Consider the following 17,000-nt stretch of genomic DNA (forward strand, 5'->3'; position numbering starts at 1 on the left):
AGCATTTGTTACCCAAAATGCTGACTGAAATGGGAAGGTGCTTTTCATGTAAATAAATCAAGTGAAATATAAACCTCATCTGTGTTAAGCTGGCCATTGATGGATCGAATCTCAGCCTGTTCAGCAGGGACCAGCCACGATTCGATCTAACTATGGGCTAGCTCAGCAATGGGCAAACTACGGCCTGCGGGCTGTATACGGCCCGGCGGACCTTTTAATCCGGCCCGCGGAGCGTGATACATTGGCTGTCAGGATGTGTGTAGGCGGGGCAGCGTGACGAACGTGAGGGGAACTAGGCTCCTCTCACAGTCCGCCCTGAAGACCGTAACGGCGCGGGAACACGGCGAGAGGAACGCGCGGAGCAAAGGTAAGTGAATTGACACAGGGGGGACTTGGCTTACTACTTGGGGGGGAATAGTACTATGGGGGATGAAATACTATATGAGGGATGAATTAATATGGGGAATGAATTACTATAGGGGGGATGAATTACTATAGAGGGGATGAATTACTATAGGGGGGATGAATTACTATAGGGGGGATGAATTACTATAGGGGGGATGAATTACTATGGGGGATGAATTACTATGGGGGATGAATTAATTACTATATGGGGGATGAATTAATATGGGGAATGAATTACTATAGGGGGGATGAATTACTATAGGGGGGATGAATTACTATAGGGGGGATGAATTACTATAGGGGGGATGAATTACTATAGGGGGGATGAATTACTATAGGGGGGATGAATTACTATAGGGGGGATGAATTACTATGGGGGATGAATTACTATATGGGGGATGAATTACTATATGGGGGATTAATTACTATGCTTACTATGGGGGAATATTACTATACTTACTATGGATGACACATACACATCATTCATCTACTCTTGGTCCGGCCCCCGGGTCCAATATATGAACCCATTGCGGCCCTCAAGTCAAAAAGTTTGCCCACCCCTGGGCTAGCTGGTTGTACTGAATTCAATCCATCTACAGTACAACCAGCACACTTCAGTACAACCAGAAAAAGAGAGGAAGGCGCCTCTAAGCGCAGTATTAACAATTTATTAGTAGACAATGGAAAATTTGCACTTACAAGATAAACGGTTAAAAAGACTCATCGTGTGGTAATTAGATCCAGGTGGGACATCCAGCCGTCCAGCAGCAAACTATGCCTATAGGATCAGGAAGTAGAGTCCAGGATGTGCTGTGCATCAAAAATGAAGCTTGGAGAGCAGAGTCAGATGTAGCAGGTGAAGGGGGCGGTAATGCATTTCGGAGCATGCTCAATAGGCTCCTTCTTCAGACCTCTTCAGTACATCTTCAGTACAACCAGCCTGTCAGATTTGTTTCATGTCATCACTGCCAGCAGCTATAGCCGTCAGCAGTGATCATTGTGTTCTGCTGGCAGGGAAGGCTCTCCGCTGGCATAACACAGTAACTCCTGTAGGAGACATTCCCCCATCAGTGCTGACCGTGTTGATGGGAGAATCGAGCAATCTCACAGGTGGAAGAAAATAAACTTGCATAACGTATGGGCTACTTTTGGTCAAGAGCAAAGCACTTAGCCCTTCCCATTTTTTTTTATACTGATGAAATAGATAAACTGATAAGGCTACACATTGAGGTCCCTCCTTCCGAGCCAGTTGTCTGCATGTTGCTCAAGGCGTCAGAGGCAGTAAGGGAAAAATTAAACTTAAAATGGTTGTAAACCTCAGACATGAAATATGAACAAAGCCTCTGTAGTGTGTACTTGTCTCAATCCAGAGCACTAAGTGTTATTTCTGTCTGCTGCCTCATTCCTCTGCTATAAGCATGAGTTACTTCTGACAAGTTTTCCTGACACCAGGAGAAAAATGGTGACGGGAGGGATCTCCAACTGATTGTCAGCCTCAGCTCTGTTCCTGTGTGCTGTTTAAAGGGATGTGAGTCCCTTTCTTTCAGTCCGCTGTGAGAGCTCTTCTCACTAAATGTAACTTCAGCTCCCCGCCCCCTGATTTTCAGAGCTGAGATACTGTATAAATTCTGCACTTTGGCTGTTAGGGACAGATGGCCGCAGATAAACAGGTACAAATTATGTAGGAGGATTTGTTTCATCTCTGTGTATCGCATGAGGTCAGGCACTTCATTGGGTAAATGTAAGGGTTTACAACCACTTTAAGTCCGCTTTTTTATAAAGCCTGTGGAAGTGTTCTTTTGACAGCTTCATAGTACCTTTTTATACTGGATCCCAGGAAGGTGTGGGGGCATCGGTATAGCTTTCTACTGGCTGGTACTCACATCCCATTTTCTCTACATTTTTATCAGTCGTAGGTCATATTAACAATAAAAGCTTTCCTGTGCTTTGCCCATCTTATTTGCCATTCTTCTTGATAATGGATGCTTTACTTAATGTTTCTATGCCCATTACATCTGATACCTGTAGCTAGTTTCCAGCACAGAACCAGTCACTCCTCATTAAAGATTTAAAGGCCAGTTTAGTGTTTATAAATAAATAAGTGTTTTATGTGACGCACGCAGTAATTTATGTACATATTTTGCCGTACGTTTGTAATAACATTTGTTCCCCTTTTTGAAGTGTTGCCTTCAATCACCCGTGGAGAAATGACATATACCGAATTGTATTCCACAACATTTGTCAGTGCCATTAGTGACGACTGATTAAAAGGAAACATGAATTATTTAAAAAAAAATAATAATAATTGATTCACTTTGGCCACGAGCTTTATAATTCGACCTGCCTGTCCTGGCATAAAGGTGTGTTTAAGATTCATACTATGCCAAGTACCCCATAGAGTTCACTGTGCCTCATTCATGAGCTTTGTGAAATGTTCTTGTATTGCCGTCAACAGTCCGTCAGATTTGGGGTCTGAGATAAGGTGAGGAAAAGGAACCCCTCTGATTGACTGCATAGACCAGCAATGGGCAAACTACGGCCCGCGGGCCGTATACAGCCCGGCGGACCTTTTAATCCGGCCCGCGGAGCTAGGCTCCTCTCACAGTCCGCCCTGAAGACCGGTGTAGCATGAAAATCTGTCTCCTATGAGGATCTGTCCCCCTCGACGTATCTGCGCATGTGCCGGAGATCGCCGATCGGCTGCTAATGCCTGAAACTGGCACATGCGCAGATACGTCGAGGGGGACAGATCCTCATAGGAGACAGATTTTCATGCTACACCGGAACGGCGCGGGAACACGGCGAGAGGAACGCACGGAGCAAAGGTAAGTGAATTGACACAGGGGGGACTTGGGGACTTAATATGGGGGATGAATTAATATGGGGAATGAATTACTATGGGGGAGGAATTACTATATGGGGGGATGAATTACTATATGGGGGGATGAATTACTATGGGGGATGAATTACTATATGGGGGATGAATTACTATATGGGGGATGAATTACTATATGGGGGGATGAATTACTATGGGGGATGAATTACTATGGGGGATGAATTACTATATGGGGGATGAATTACTATGGGGGATGAATTACTATATGGGGGATGAATTACTATATGGGGGATGAATTACTATATGGGGGATGAATTACTATATGGGGATGAATTACTATATGGGGATGAATTACTATATGGGGGATGAATTACTATATGGGGGATGAATTACTATATGGGGGATTAATTACTATGCTTACTATGGGGGAATATTACTATACTTACTATGGATGACACATACACATCATTCATCTACTCTTGGTCCGGCCCCCGGGTCCAATATATGAACCCATTGCGGCCCTCAAGTCAAAAAGTTTGCCCACCCCTGGCATAGACCTCTGCAGAGTAGCATGCTATGCAATATGGGGGACGCAGGCTTGCCACAGCACTTGAAATGATCCGCTGTACTAGATTCTTCTATAGCAGGTGTCAGGGTTCTCGGGCACGGGAGCAGTTTCATTGAGAAAGGTGTATGCAGTCCTCTGGAGATTTCAGCTGTCAAATGTATAGTACATTTTGAACTCTCATGACAGAATCACTTAAAGGGTGTCTTGATTTTTCAAATGAATGAGCATTTGCACACTTGGCTTGGTACGTCCGGGCACTGGAGAGGTGGCAGTGTTGTCGTTCAGTCCCAGTGGGACTCCTGTTCTTCCCGGCATTTTCTTTCCACTTATTAGACCCCAGTGAGTGTGTATGCAGGTTGTCTCATTCATCATGCATTATTGCCTTGCTGCAGGGCGACTGTACACATCCAAGTGAATGACGTGAATGAGTACGCTCCAGTCTTCAAGGAAAAATCGTATAAAGCCACGGTCATCGAAGGAAAGAAGTATGACAGCATCCTTAAAGTGGAGGCTGTGGACGCTGACTGCTCTCCTCAGTTCAGCCAGATCTGCAGCTACGAGATAGTGACACCTGATGTACCTTTCACCATTGACAAAGATGGTAAGTCCTCCATCACTAGTGTTAGTGTTACTAAACCCCGGACCCTGCATTCACTATATCTGTTCTCCCAGGACCCTGCATTCACTATATCTGGTCTCCCCGGACCCTGAATTCACTATATCCGGTCTTCCCGGACCCTGAATTCACTATATCCGGTCTTCCCGGACCCTGAATTCACTATATCCGGTCTTCCCGGACCCTGCATTTACTATATCTGGTCTCCCCGGACCCTGCATTCACTATATCTGGTCTCCCCGGACCCTGCATTCACTATATCTGGTCTCCCCGGACCCTGAATTCACTATATCTGGTCTCCCCGGACCCTGCATTCACTATATCCGCTCTCCTCTCCGGACCCTGCATTCACTATATCTGCTCTCCCCGGACCCTGAATTCACTATATCTTGTCCCCCCTGACCCTGCATTCACTATATCCGGTCTCCCCGGACCCTGCATTCACTATATCCGGTCTCCTCGGACCCTGCATTCACTATATCCAGTCTCCCCGGATCCTGCATTCACTATATCTGGTTTCCCAGGACCCTGCATTCACTATATCTGTTCTCCCAGGACCCTGCATTCACTATATCTGGTCTCCCCGGACCCTGCATTCACTATATCTGGTCTCCCCGGACCCTGCATTCACTATATCTGGTCTCCCACAGTACACACAACATAGAAATGCAATTATTTTTGTAAATATAAACTGCTAAATACATTTTCTCATCAGCATTATATAGCAGTCTTGTGACTTCTATCAGTGTCCTGCTGAGCACTGGTTAAAGCTTGTAGGGAGGAGTTTTTATTCTCCCCTGATTGTCCTATAAGTCTGCATAACCCCTGATCCTCTGCCTGGACAGCGCTGATTGGCCCTGTGCTGATCACATGCACCCTCCCAAAGAAAAAAAAACTACAGCAATACACATTAAACTGAGGATGTGCAGAGTGACTCCTAGAGCTCTGTACTATAGGCAGATGGTTTGGGGACTGTGGAAGAAGGGGAGGAGCAGAGAAGACAGGATCAAGCAGCCTTTTTTACACAAGGGGGAGGATTACCACAGTGAGTATAACAAGCATGCTTCACTGCATATATAGACTGATTTTCGCTTTAAATGGGACCAATTGCTCCACTTTAAAATTCGGTGTGAACCAGGGCTTAGTGTATGTCCGGCCAAAACTGGATGGTTTTGTCAGCTGGTTTCAGCCAAAGGTTTATGGCTGAGATTTGCTGGTGGCTGTGTCCAATCACAGCACAGTGTCTGTGTTTATAAACACACAGGACTCTGTACACAGAACTGCGATCTGACTGTTTGTTCTCCGTGAAAAGAAGGTAAAAAAACACAGCCAAATCTCTTAGTATAAGTAGAACACATTACACTTGTTAGGCACACAGTTAGCCCTTTGATTGCCCCTTGATGTTAACCCTTTCTCAGCCAGTGTCATTAATACAGTATTCTACCCGATCACAGTATTAGTGTCACTAATGATGTCGGTGTACCTCCCAGCGAGGGTCTGTTAGTTCTAGATTGCCCGCCACACTATTACAGGCTGATCACCGCCATTACAGTAAAGTGCCATAGCCAAATAAATTCCAGCATATATACCATAATTTGTACACGCTATAACTTCCACACAGTTAACACTTAATAGGGACTTTTTTTTTAGCCACACAATTACCACTTAATAGGGACTTTTCTTTTAGCCAAAGACATTTGCAGAATACATTTTGGCCTAAATGTTTGAATAAATTAGATTTTTTTTTTTAATCGGATGTTATATTACACAAAGTAGAAAATATTATTTTTCACAATTTTCAGTATTTTTTCATTTATATAATAAACAAAAGCTGAATTAAATTTGTCTTTTTTTGCCTGGAGACCAGCTATTAAGGTCTCTTTCTAATGTTTAAACTATTTAATTTATGGTTTTGATCAAAAGACTGTTTTATATAGTATAAAAAAAACGTTTTAGTGAGAAGGCTGTGCCAATTTCTTCCTCATGATCACTACCTTCTGTTTAGAAGCCTTGACAAAGCAAACCTGCCTTCTGTTCCTTGTTTACAGCCACGATCCGTTGTGACAGAAGGTGTCACACCGTTGTGTGCTTGTCAGGTTCTCATGGTAAATACAAAGTTTACCAAGAGATGCATGTGATTCTGCAGGAGGTGATATTGGGGGATTTTTGCATTTTATTTTATTAAGTTGCTGCAAAAATGTGAATAGCAGATGTTGGGAAAAAATCAAAGAACATTTTTATTTCAACAGTTATTTGTCTTTTACAGCATGCTCAGTAGAAGTGTTCGCAAGAATTCATCTTTAGTTTCCTCATGTTAGAATAGTGTACTCACCATTGTCATTAACCACTTCCCGTCCGCCCTATAGCAGATATACTGCTACAGGGCGGCACAGGTGCGCAAAATCATGCATATATACATGATTTTGTATTCCCTGGTGGGGGGGGGCGCGTGCCCTAACCGCGCCGCCATTCGCGGCCACAGCTGTCAATAACCGGGTCCCGGCCGGTGATTACTCACCGGTGCCCAGTGATTGCCGAGCATCTCAGACGGTGGGGAGAACTGTTAGTAAACAAAACAGTTCTCTCCCCTGTCAGCTCCGGCACACTGCTTTGCATGGCTGTGCACAGCCATGCAAAGCAGTGTGCTTACAGTGAAGCACACAAACATTGCCCCCTATTAAAACAGCACACTGTTAACCCTTTGATCGCCCTATATGTTAACCCCTTTTTACCCAGTGCCATTAGTACAGTGTCAGTGCTTTTTATTAGCATTGATCAAAAGTGCCTTTTTCCTGTGAAGGATCAGAAATGGTTACCAGTTCAGAGACTTATATAGGCGATGGCCATAGGGAAGCGCAATCTGTGGATATAAACAGAAAGAGGAATGTCTCTGACAGGCTAAAAGGGAGACCTTTGAACCACCAACAGAGCCAAATTTAGAATCTATGGAGGAAGAGGTATTTTGACATGGGAAACCACATGAACCTATCCCCTGAACAAAGCTCTTGATTCAAGATTTGGTGTCACTGGGGATGTCAGTGACACCAAGTCAGTTCCCCCCAGTGTCAGAATGCCCGCCGCAGTCCCGCTGTAAGTCGCTGATCGCCGCCATTACTATAGTAAAAACTTAAAAAAATTCCAGTATACCGCCATTTGTATAACTTTCACGTAAACCAATTAATGTACACACATTGGGATTTTTTTTGTAGCAAAGACTTGTAGCAGAATACATTTTGGCCTAAATTTATGCCGAAATTTGACTTTAATTTTTTTTTTGCTGGACATGTTTAATAGCAAAAAGTCAAAAATATTGTTTTTTTTCCTCAATTGTCGGTCTTTTTTTGTTTATAGCTCAAAAAATAACACACAGGCGATCAAATACCACCAAAAGAAAGCTCTATTTGTGAGAAAAAAGGACATACGTTTAATTTGGGTGCAGCGTTGCATGACAGCACAATTGTCAAAGTAACGCAGCATGGTTAAGCTAAAAATGGCCTGATCAGGAAGGGGGTAAATCCTCAGGAGGGCGAGGGGTTAAAGTGTAATTCCAGTCACCATTGTCCTTAAAATGTAAGTCCAGAGAGCAGCTACAATGGCTGAAGATCCTGAGTGATGATGTCGCCCACATGCTTACTATGAGGCATCCGTTGTCGGCTGCCCCTCCTCTACAGTATAGACTTCTTCCCTTTTACAAGGCAGATAGCGTAGGCTTACGATGGGGGTGGGAGAAAATTTTAGCTTAGTTTGGTTTTGATTGGAATTAAACTTTAGGAGAACACTTTCTTAGGATCAGCTGCTCAAACTGTTGACACTATATAAATCCCATTTAGGGGGAAAAAAAAGAAAAAGCTTTACTGTACTGTTGTTTGCAGTGCCGAGTCCTGTATAGATGTATTGGGACACTGTAGATCATTGTCCTGTACAGAGGTAGCCATTTATAACTCTGCCCCAAATTACATCACCGATCTTGTCTCCAAATATCACCCAAAATGTCCTCTCCGCTCCTCGCACGACCTCCTGTTCTCCAGCTCCCTTGTCTCCTCCTCCCATGCTCATCTCCAGGACTTCTCCAGAGCTTCCCCCATCCTCTGGAACGCTCTACCCCAATTTATCAGACTATCGCCTACTCTGCTCACTTTTAGGCGATCTCTGAAAACCTCTCTCTTCAGGGAAGCCTATCCTGCCCTCAGCTAATAATGGAATCTTCTACTCTTCCAACCAGTCCATCCCCCACAGTTACTGCCTTTTGTACCACTAGCCCCTCCCTCTTAGATTGTAAGCTTCCAGGATCAGGGCCCTCCTATGAACTGTATTGTTGCTGTATTGTCTCCCGTTATATTGTAAAGAGCTGAGCATACTGTGGGCGCGATATAAATCCTGTATAATAATAATTATAGCCTGTGACTGGAACCTGGAAGAGTGGTCCAACGGCCACAAGGCACCTCTGCCTTACACAGACTTTGCCTTACACAGACTTTGGCCATGGCAGAGCGGGAGAAGTGGTAGCAATAAGGAGGATTTGTGAATCAATCCAATCTCTTCATCCCTACCTTTGGTACATATGGCTCTTTTTTTGGAGGGGGGCTGTAGTACCTTTTCAGTATTTGGCTACACCTCCCTATTGCTCGCCTAGGCAAGGATGATTTCTGCTTGCGCTGAACATCACTCCCCCTCCTTGCTTATAGCCTCCTGGGCTTCACATTGTTCATCCAGGAGGCTAACAGGACCAGTCTCCCCGCTGGCTCCTCACTCATACACAGGTAGGGGAGCCGGATGTGAGTGATCAGGAAGTCACCGGCAGCTTCCAGATCCAAGGAGCTGGTGTGGGATCTGAAGGACCTGTAAAGACTTTAGGTTGTGTAGGGTGATGGCGTTGGACTTCTTGGCTTGGTAAGTATGTTTTTTTTCTGTAGCTGACAACTACAGTATCTATAGTTGCTGACTTTTAATTTTTGTCAAAACGGTCAAGGTTCCTCTTTAAGCAGTTCAGCCCATTTGCCTTTTGAGTATTGACTCGCTTCACAGCTCTTACTTTAGAAAACAGTGAAAGGTTATTTATTTTTTTTCCATTTTAAATATATAAAAGCCAATAAAACAGGCAAATTACATTCCACCTATCTATCATAACATTCCCCACAAATTTCCTTAATCTTGGTGACCCCACCCCTTTCCTATCCCCCATCCCCACTACCCTTTGATTATGCACATTTAACTTAATTCTAAAAAGCCTGTTCCTTGATTAATACTGATATTATACTATATTTATCCCCTTTCACTTCTTTTCCCTATTTCACATATTCTGGGTATGCATCTGACTTTTTAAATTGTACCCACATTTCCCATTTTGTACGAAAGACCTCCATTTTATTTTCCTCCATATGGTAAAGTTCCTCCATTCTATATATCTTTCGGTGCCTGTTGTTTCCTCCAAAACTTGGGTATCAATCCTTTCGCTGCATTCAGATAATACAATAATCCAGTTTTTTAAATATTTTTTAACCGAGAACTAGGTACCGAAAAGAAGGCAAGTCTCAGGGTCCTACTTATATTTACCTCTGTTATGAAAGGTTATTTTAAACTAAAATTTTGTAACCACTTTAATGGATGGTAAGATGATGCCATATTGCCTCACTGTTTCAGGTTACATCAAGAATACAGAGAAGCTGAATTATGGTAAAGAGCGCCAGTACAAGCTTACAGTGACCGCCTACGACTGCGGGAAGAAAAGGGCTACAGAGGACATACTGGTCAAAATCAACATTAAACCTACATGCAAAGCAAGCTGGCAAGGTGAGGAATCAGACCTCTTTACTTTTCACATCAAGATGCTTTTCTCTGTTTGGTTCTGCATCATCAGAGCCCAACCCAGTGATTCCGACACGTGGAGCTGGCCACACACTTTACTTTGGGATTGTACAATTCTGGATTCCTCATCCCTGTTTGAATCAAACTGTCCCATAACTGCATATGTCATAGTATTTTAATCAGATGCAATCAAATTAACCAATGAGATTGAATTGTATGCAATGTCAGTCTGTTTAGGTGGAACAATTTCAGAAATGTAACTGATTTACCTGTAGTGTGTGTGGAGCTTGTCTTTTGCTTTTTAGGTTTCATTCCACTTTAATCAATGTATAAATGAGTCTAGATTATATCTGCTTAGGGGGCTAGGGAAGGAAGGACTGGGGATTATTGTACCAAGAGTGTGGTTGTACATTTAAAGTGATACTAAAGCTAAAAACATTTTTTTTACCTTAATGCATTTCTTGCATTAAGGAATAAAAAATGTTTCTAGTTCTCTGTCCTGCCCCTTCCCTGTGTGAAGGGGAAGAGAGGGAAGAATAGATCCAGCGCTGTGCTTGGCTGCCGCTCTTCTCCCCTCTCTTCCTCTTCACACAGGAACTCAAGAAGCAGCAGGAGCCAATGGCTATAATGGCTCCTGCTGCTGTCCAACTACAGTGAGGATGGAAGAGGGGGGCAGAGCTAAGTCCTAGCCAAGATGGCGGGGGGTGACCTGAGCAGAGGAGGATCAGGGCCGCTCTGTACAAAACCACTACACGGAGCAGGTGAGTATTTATTTATTTAATTTATTTCAGGTACTTATATAGCGCCGTCAATTTACTCAGCGCTTTACATATATATTGTACATTCACATCAGTCCCTAACCCTCAAGGGGTGTACAATCTAAGGTCCCTAACCCTCAAGGGGTGTACAATCTAAGGTCCCTAACTTACATTCATACATACACATACTAGGGCCAATTTAGACCGGATCCAATTTACCTACCAGCATGTCTTTGGAGTGTGGGAGGAAACCGGAGTACCCAGAGGAAACCCACGCAGGCACAGGGAGAACATGCAAACTCAAGGCAGGTGGTGCCATGGTTGGGATTAAAACCAACAACCCGAGTACTGCCAGGCGGAAGTGGTATTCATTTAGCCACTGTGCTATAACATGTTTGTTATTTTAATTTAAAAAAAATAAACATTAGTAACACATTAATGTATTTTTAAATGACTTTTGTTTTATTTTATTTTTTCTATATCCACTTGGAGTTACGATCGTTTTTAGTATTTGGGTATCAGTTTTACATTGATGGCTATGGCATGAAGAGGGATTGTGGGCACACACAGCATCTAGGCTTTTTTAAAAATGATTATTACACTTATGACCTGTGTCGACCCCCTGTAGGTTTTAGGGGGTTTTCTTTATTATGTTCTTTTCTGCACATATGACCTGTGTAGTCCTCATTAGATTGTAGTGTTTTATTTCCTTCTATTAAAGCTAGCCTCTAGCCTTACCGTCGTGTTTCACAGTACTTGCTCTTCTCCTGTAATGAAAATGCTTTGTCTACATTTACTCCACACAGTGAGCTTTTCAGTGTGCATTTAGAAGCTGCAACAAGTCATCTATGGCCTGGCTCATTCCCTGGCTACGAAATGTCCAGCATGATTTAGCCCTTGGCTCTCCCTAGCCCAACCTTTCTCAACCAGGGTGCCTTGAGGTTTCTTCAGGGGTGCCTTGACGAAATTTCAAAAAATTGCCCAAATATTTTTTTCAAGCCAACTGGTGGAACAAGCCTGCCTTTTAGTTACACAAAGCCACAGGTTTTCATTATCAACCATTAAAACATTCTAGCCGCCGGCATCCTGACAACCAATGACCTCATTAGTTGATAAGGAGGATGTCAGCTGCCTGCACAACATTCTAGTTTGACCCTCCCCCGCCCCTCTCCATCAGTGTTGGGGTCACATTAGTTCAGTGATGGAGAAAAACTGAGGGAGAGGAGAAACATTGGAATACTAGTCAGTACCAGTGTGCAAAAGTGTATTTGATTTGGAAGAATAAATCACCTCTAATGTTGGGTGTCCTATGTGTGTGGATTTTGCTGCGTTATATAAAACTATTAGAATAGTTTTTCATAATTTAGAATTTTAAAATTATGGACAGTCTTGAGGCACCACATTTTAGAATGGGGTGCCACGGGACTGTCCAGAATTTTAAAGGGTGCTTTGACTGAAAAAAGGTTGAGAAACACTGCCCTAGCCTACCGCCCCTGGCCTGCCCCTTTCATTGGATTTCAGTTATTTTAATCATGGAGGCTCAGTGTCACTTGTTGACATTACTTAAAGCGTTCTGTATACAATGCAGTGTGCCTAGAGCCATTCCTCCATCCTGACACCCATCTATGAAGGTGATGTAATATTTGCATGACTCCTCTCAAGAACCATCCGACTTTTTGCATCTGGGCTATGGGCTTTTGGGAGGAGTACTAAGGCAGGCTACTTTGACGTCTTGGGGAAGTTATGTGCAACATCCTTCCAATCCTGCACAATAGCCGTGATCTACATGCATTGCGTTAGGCTCAGAAACCCATTGATGACTTCATTGGGTGTAAAATAATGTACTGAAAACAGGAAGGTTTTGTTTACAGTTTAGCATGTTAATGAGTGGGGACGGGGGATCCGGGAAGGCAAAATGTAAGCAGACCAGATATCCGCTTTCTTGTGTCTCTGGGGGTGGAATCATTCATTTCTGCAGTTGGCCAGTTTTAAGGTTCTCATGTCATTCTGCCCTCTTCCTTTGTGAAATATATAGGCTACAGTAAGAGAGTGGAGTATGAGCCTGGCACTGGCTCCCTGGCATTATTCCCTGGCATGCATCTGGAGACCTGCGATGAACCAATCACATCAATTCAAGCCACGGTGCAGCTGGAAACCAGCCACATCGGCAAAGGCTGTGACAGAGACACGTACTCTGAGAAGTCTATCCACAGACTATGCGGTAAGAGTCTGAAGCTGCCATCTGGTGTCCTTGTATTAAGTGAACCCCATAGCAGAGGTCAGTCACACTGCAGAGATTGGAACATGATCAGTATGTAATCTAGCAAGAGGCATGATGGAGAGATGTTACACGAGGGGACACAATAACATTGCCTGCAGGCTGATAAAATACACTGAGAATTCTCTTCATTCCCCTCTTCCTCCCATGCAATAATTTTGTTTACAGCTATAATAGCACACATGTTATTTGGTTTATTATTAAAGGACCATTCAGACCAGGCAATCCATTGCTGTGTGTTTAACACGCGTTACTGTGCTTTGCATTGATTATTAACTTGTGTTGCCTTAAGCCAGCCCAGTACTGGGACAGGTTCATCCAGCACACAGGGCAAGGATGAGGAGCAGCACCCCTCCTCCATGGCTAATGCTTATTTATTTCAGGTACTTATATAGCGCCGTCAATTTTACACAGCGCTTTACATATATATTATACATTCATATCAGTCCCTAACCCTCAAGGGGCGTACAATCTAAGGTCCCTAACCCTCAAGGGGTGTACAATCTAAGGCCCCTAACCCTCAAGGGGCGTACAATCTAAGGTCCCTAACCCTCAAGGGGTGTACAATCTAAGGTCCCTAACCCTCAAGGGGCGTACAATCTAAGGTCCCTAACCCTCAAGGGGCGTACAATCTAAGGTCCCTAACCCTCAAGGGGCGTACAATCTAAGGTCCCTAACCCTCAAGGGGTGTACAATCTAAGGCCCCTAACCCTCAAGGGGCGTACAATCTAAGGTCCCTAACCCTCAAGGGGTGTACAATCTAAGGTCCCTAACTCACATTCATACATACACATACTAGGGACAATTTAGACAGGATCCAATTCACCTACCAGCATGTCTTTGGAGTGTGGGAGGAAACCGGAGTACCCGGAGGAAACCCACGCAGGCACAGGAAGAACATGCAAACTCCAGGCAGGTGGTGCCATGGTTGGGATTCGAACAAATGACCCCAGTACTGCCAGGCGGAAGTGTTAACCATTTAGCCACTGTGTAATGCTTGACGTAGAATGGATGTACCGCCCTGACCTCTTGCTTCGGCTGCCCATGGTTGGCATTCGAGTGTGAGTGTGCACTGCACAAGCATACCTAGCTGCTTGGTTTCTTGCAACTGGACGGTAGTTGTGCATGCAGGATGTATTTTTCATGTCAGCTGTATGCAGAGAGGAGTGAGCATGTAGGACTGTGCTGTGACAGCAGTAGCTGTCAGAGTAGACATGACGTCCTGGCCTGCTGGTTGCCAACCACTGATATGGCGCATGCCTGCAGTGAGAGGGCAGCTCTCCCCTGAGCCATATCCTGGGGCCCCTTCTGCCCTCCCCTTGTCCTGGCCCTGAGCCAGCCTATTGATTTGAATGGGTCCTTAAAGCTTTATTTTTACTACTGCAGTGTATTGCCGCATTTATTGTTAACAGAATGTGCTGTAAATGCGGTGCTTCATTTCTCATAATGTGCGTTAGTGCAGCACAGGGTTTGAATGGTCATCAGAATTCAAGATCCAGTTGATCTTTACACACATCAAAGTTACTCAGAAAATAATAAATGTCTATAGTTATTACCTCAGTTTCTGCCTACAATATCTAGGTAAGGGTGACATCATGTGAGATCCCGAGAAAGTGGAGTATCCTAACTCTTGCCAGAAGATGGCTCCTGCACTGTACTGAAGCGTGAGTTGTGGGAACACCCCCTTTTTCTCAGGATCTGGCCTGAAGGCCTGCGATTTCACCCTTACCTAGGTTCCATGGGTGGGATTTAGGGTATAAGTTTTTATTCTTTTTTTTTTTTTTTAATAATATGGTGTATTTTACATGGAGAGGTTGGTGTCTCCAATGAATTGGCAACTTCGGCTTTTTGATGCCAAGTTTTTATTAAATATTGAAATACCAAAATGAAAAAAAATAAATTATGAAATTCAAATGGTCAGTCTACTGATATTTCAGATTTTGGTAGAGAGTTAAACCACCTGACAGGTGAGATATCAATGCTGATTTTCCAGTGTCCATTGTATGCACACCACAGAAAAGCATAGAGGAAGATTAACCTAAACAATCCTTTCTGATGTGATTCGAGGCTTTTCCTAACACTGCCACTCTGCTTGTATATAGGTGCTACTGCCAACACCGCTGAACTTCTCCCACCTCCCAGTAGCGCCACCAACTGGACCGTGGGGCTGTCGACTGATAATGGCCATGACAGTGACCAAGTGTTTGAATTTAACGGCACCCAGGCAGTGAAGGTCCCCGATGGCGTTGTGACTACTGATCTTAAAGATCCCTTTGTGATCTCTGTTTGGATGAGACATGGACCTGGTGGCCGAGAGAAGGAAACCATCTTGTGCAATTCTGATAAAACAGGTAAGGGGCACCTCTACTCCCTTCAGAACATGCCATTTCTACCCTTGTGGATATACAGGTATGAGATCTCTTATTCCAAAAGATAAATGGATAACTTTCATAAGAAAAGTGTTATGAGATATCAAAAATGTATGCAATTGGTATGGTCATCGTGATTCCTGCTACGTGGTTTAATTTATGGCCCCTGGCAGTTTCTGTATGAGGAAATGCAGGATGAATGTTAAATGTAATGTCAGATTATAAGGAACTCTTGTGTAGGGAGCCTAAAGCCCTTGTACACACAGGCCGAAAATTGTCTGTTACAGTAGAAACCGACCGACTTTTGGTCCGTGTGTTCAGCTGACCGTCTGACAGAAGCCGATCTCATGACTTACTTTTTGAGCGAGCATGCTTGAAAACCAGCCGCCGACCAGCATCCGATCTGCTCTTGTAGCCAGTGGCAGTCCCCTTGTCAGAACACAGTAGCCCGGCGGGGGAGATTGCTGTACTAACATCGCAGCGACCTCTCAGGGTTTTTTTTTTTTTTTCTCGTTCAGCCTGCTGGGTTGGGCGAAAAACAAAATTAACGTGTGTACTAGGTTTTGGAGGGCAGCACCACTGAGATCTGATTGAGGGAGGTGCGTGCTTCACCTCTGTGGCCCCTGTTCCATTAAATGGCCAAGCCAGTTTTGGCCTTTCAGGACTTGTGAGCCTCTGGGTTTAAATTACTAAAACTGGAGCATTCGAGATCTGGTGAAGCTGTGCACGGTAGTCAATCGGCTTCTAACATCAGCTTGTTCACTTAAGCTTTGACATGGAAAACCTGGAAGCTGATTGGTTTTTGTAAAATTTGAATCTGTAACCTACTTTATATTGGAAAAAGAAGCAAGCCAGTGGACCCAAAAAGATCATATACTGAGATATTTCACTGGTTGAATGGACATAAAGTGTTTTTGCAGTGTACCCCCTGCCTGTGTACCTGACTACATAACATATAGCAAGGGTATTTTAAAAAATAACAGCTCTTTTGAGATCCTTTAACCGTTTTGCTGGTTAAAAAAAAAAAGTTCATGGCTCCATGAAAATAACTGATGCCTTAAAGCAAGGGTGGGCAACTGTGGCCCTCCAAGCTGTTGTAGAACTACAAGTCCCATGAGGCATTGCAAAATTGACAGTTACAAGCATGACTCACAAAGGCAGAGGCATGATGGGACTTGTAGTTCACCAACAGCTGGAGGGCCACAGTTGCCCACCCCCTGCCTTAAAGTGTTATTAAAGGTAATTATTTTTTTTTTTTAAATAATAAATATGTTATATTCACCTGCTCTGTGTAATGGTATTGCACAGAGCGGCCCCACAGATGGTGGCTGCGGGAGCGAGCCTGGGCTGGCAGTGGTGTGAAGA

The 17,000-nt window shown here is 43.9% G+C and overlaps 1 protein-coding gene across 4 annotated transcripts in view; it reads left to right on the top strand.

Annotated features, from left to right (window-relative positions):
* Positions 1–17,000, top strand: part of CLSTN1 (calsyntenin 1) — a 185,861-nt gene that overhangs the window by 112,968 nt on the left and 55,893 nt on the right. For all 4 annotated transcript variants that reach the window (XM_089664088.1, XM_089664086.1, XM_089664087.1 and 1 more), the window contains 4 exons: positions 4,202–4,410; positions 10,066–10,215; positions 13,024–13,209; positions 15,369–15,617. In XM_089664088.1, the coding sequence (XP_089520214.1) occupies positions 4,202–4,410; positions 10,066–10,215; positions 13,024–13,209; positions 15,369–15,617 (794 nt within the window). The remainder of the gene's footprint in view (positions 1–4,201; positions 4,411–10,065; positions 10,216–13,023; positions 13,210–15,368; positions 15,618–17,000) is intronic.

Source organism: Staurois parvus, unplaced genomic scaffold, assembly GCF_062004578.1.
Source record: "Staurois parvus isolate SC_StPar_1 unplaced genomic scaffold, SC_StPar_1.0 ptg001831l, whole genome shotgun sequence".
NCBI lineage: Eukaryota > Metazoa > Chordata > Amphibia > Anura > Ranidae > Staurois > Staurois parvus.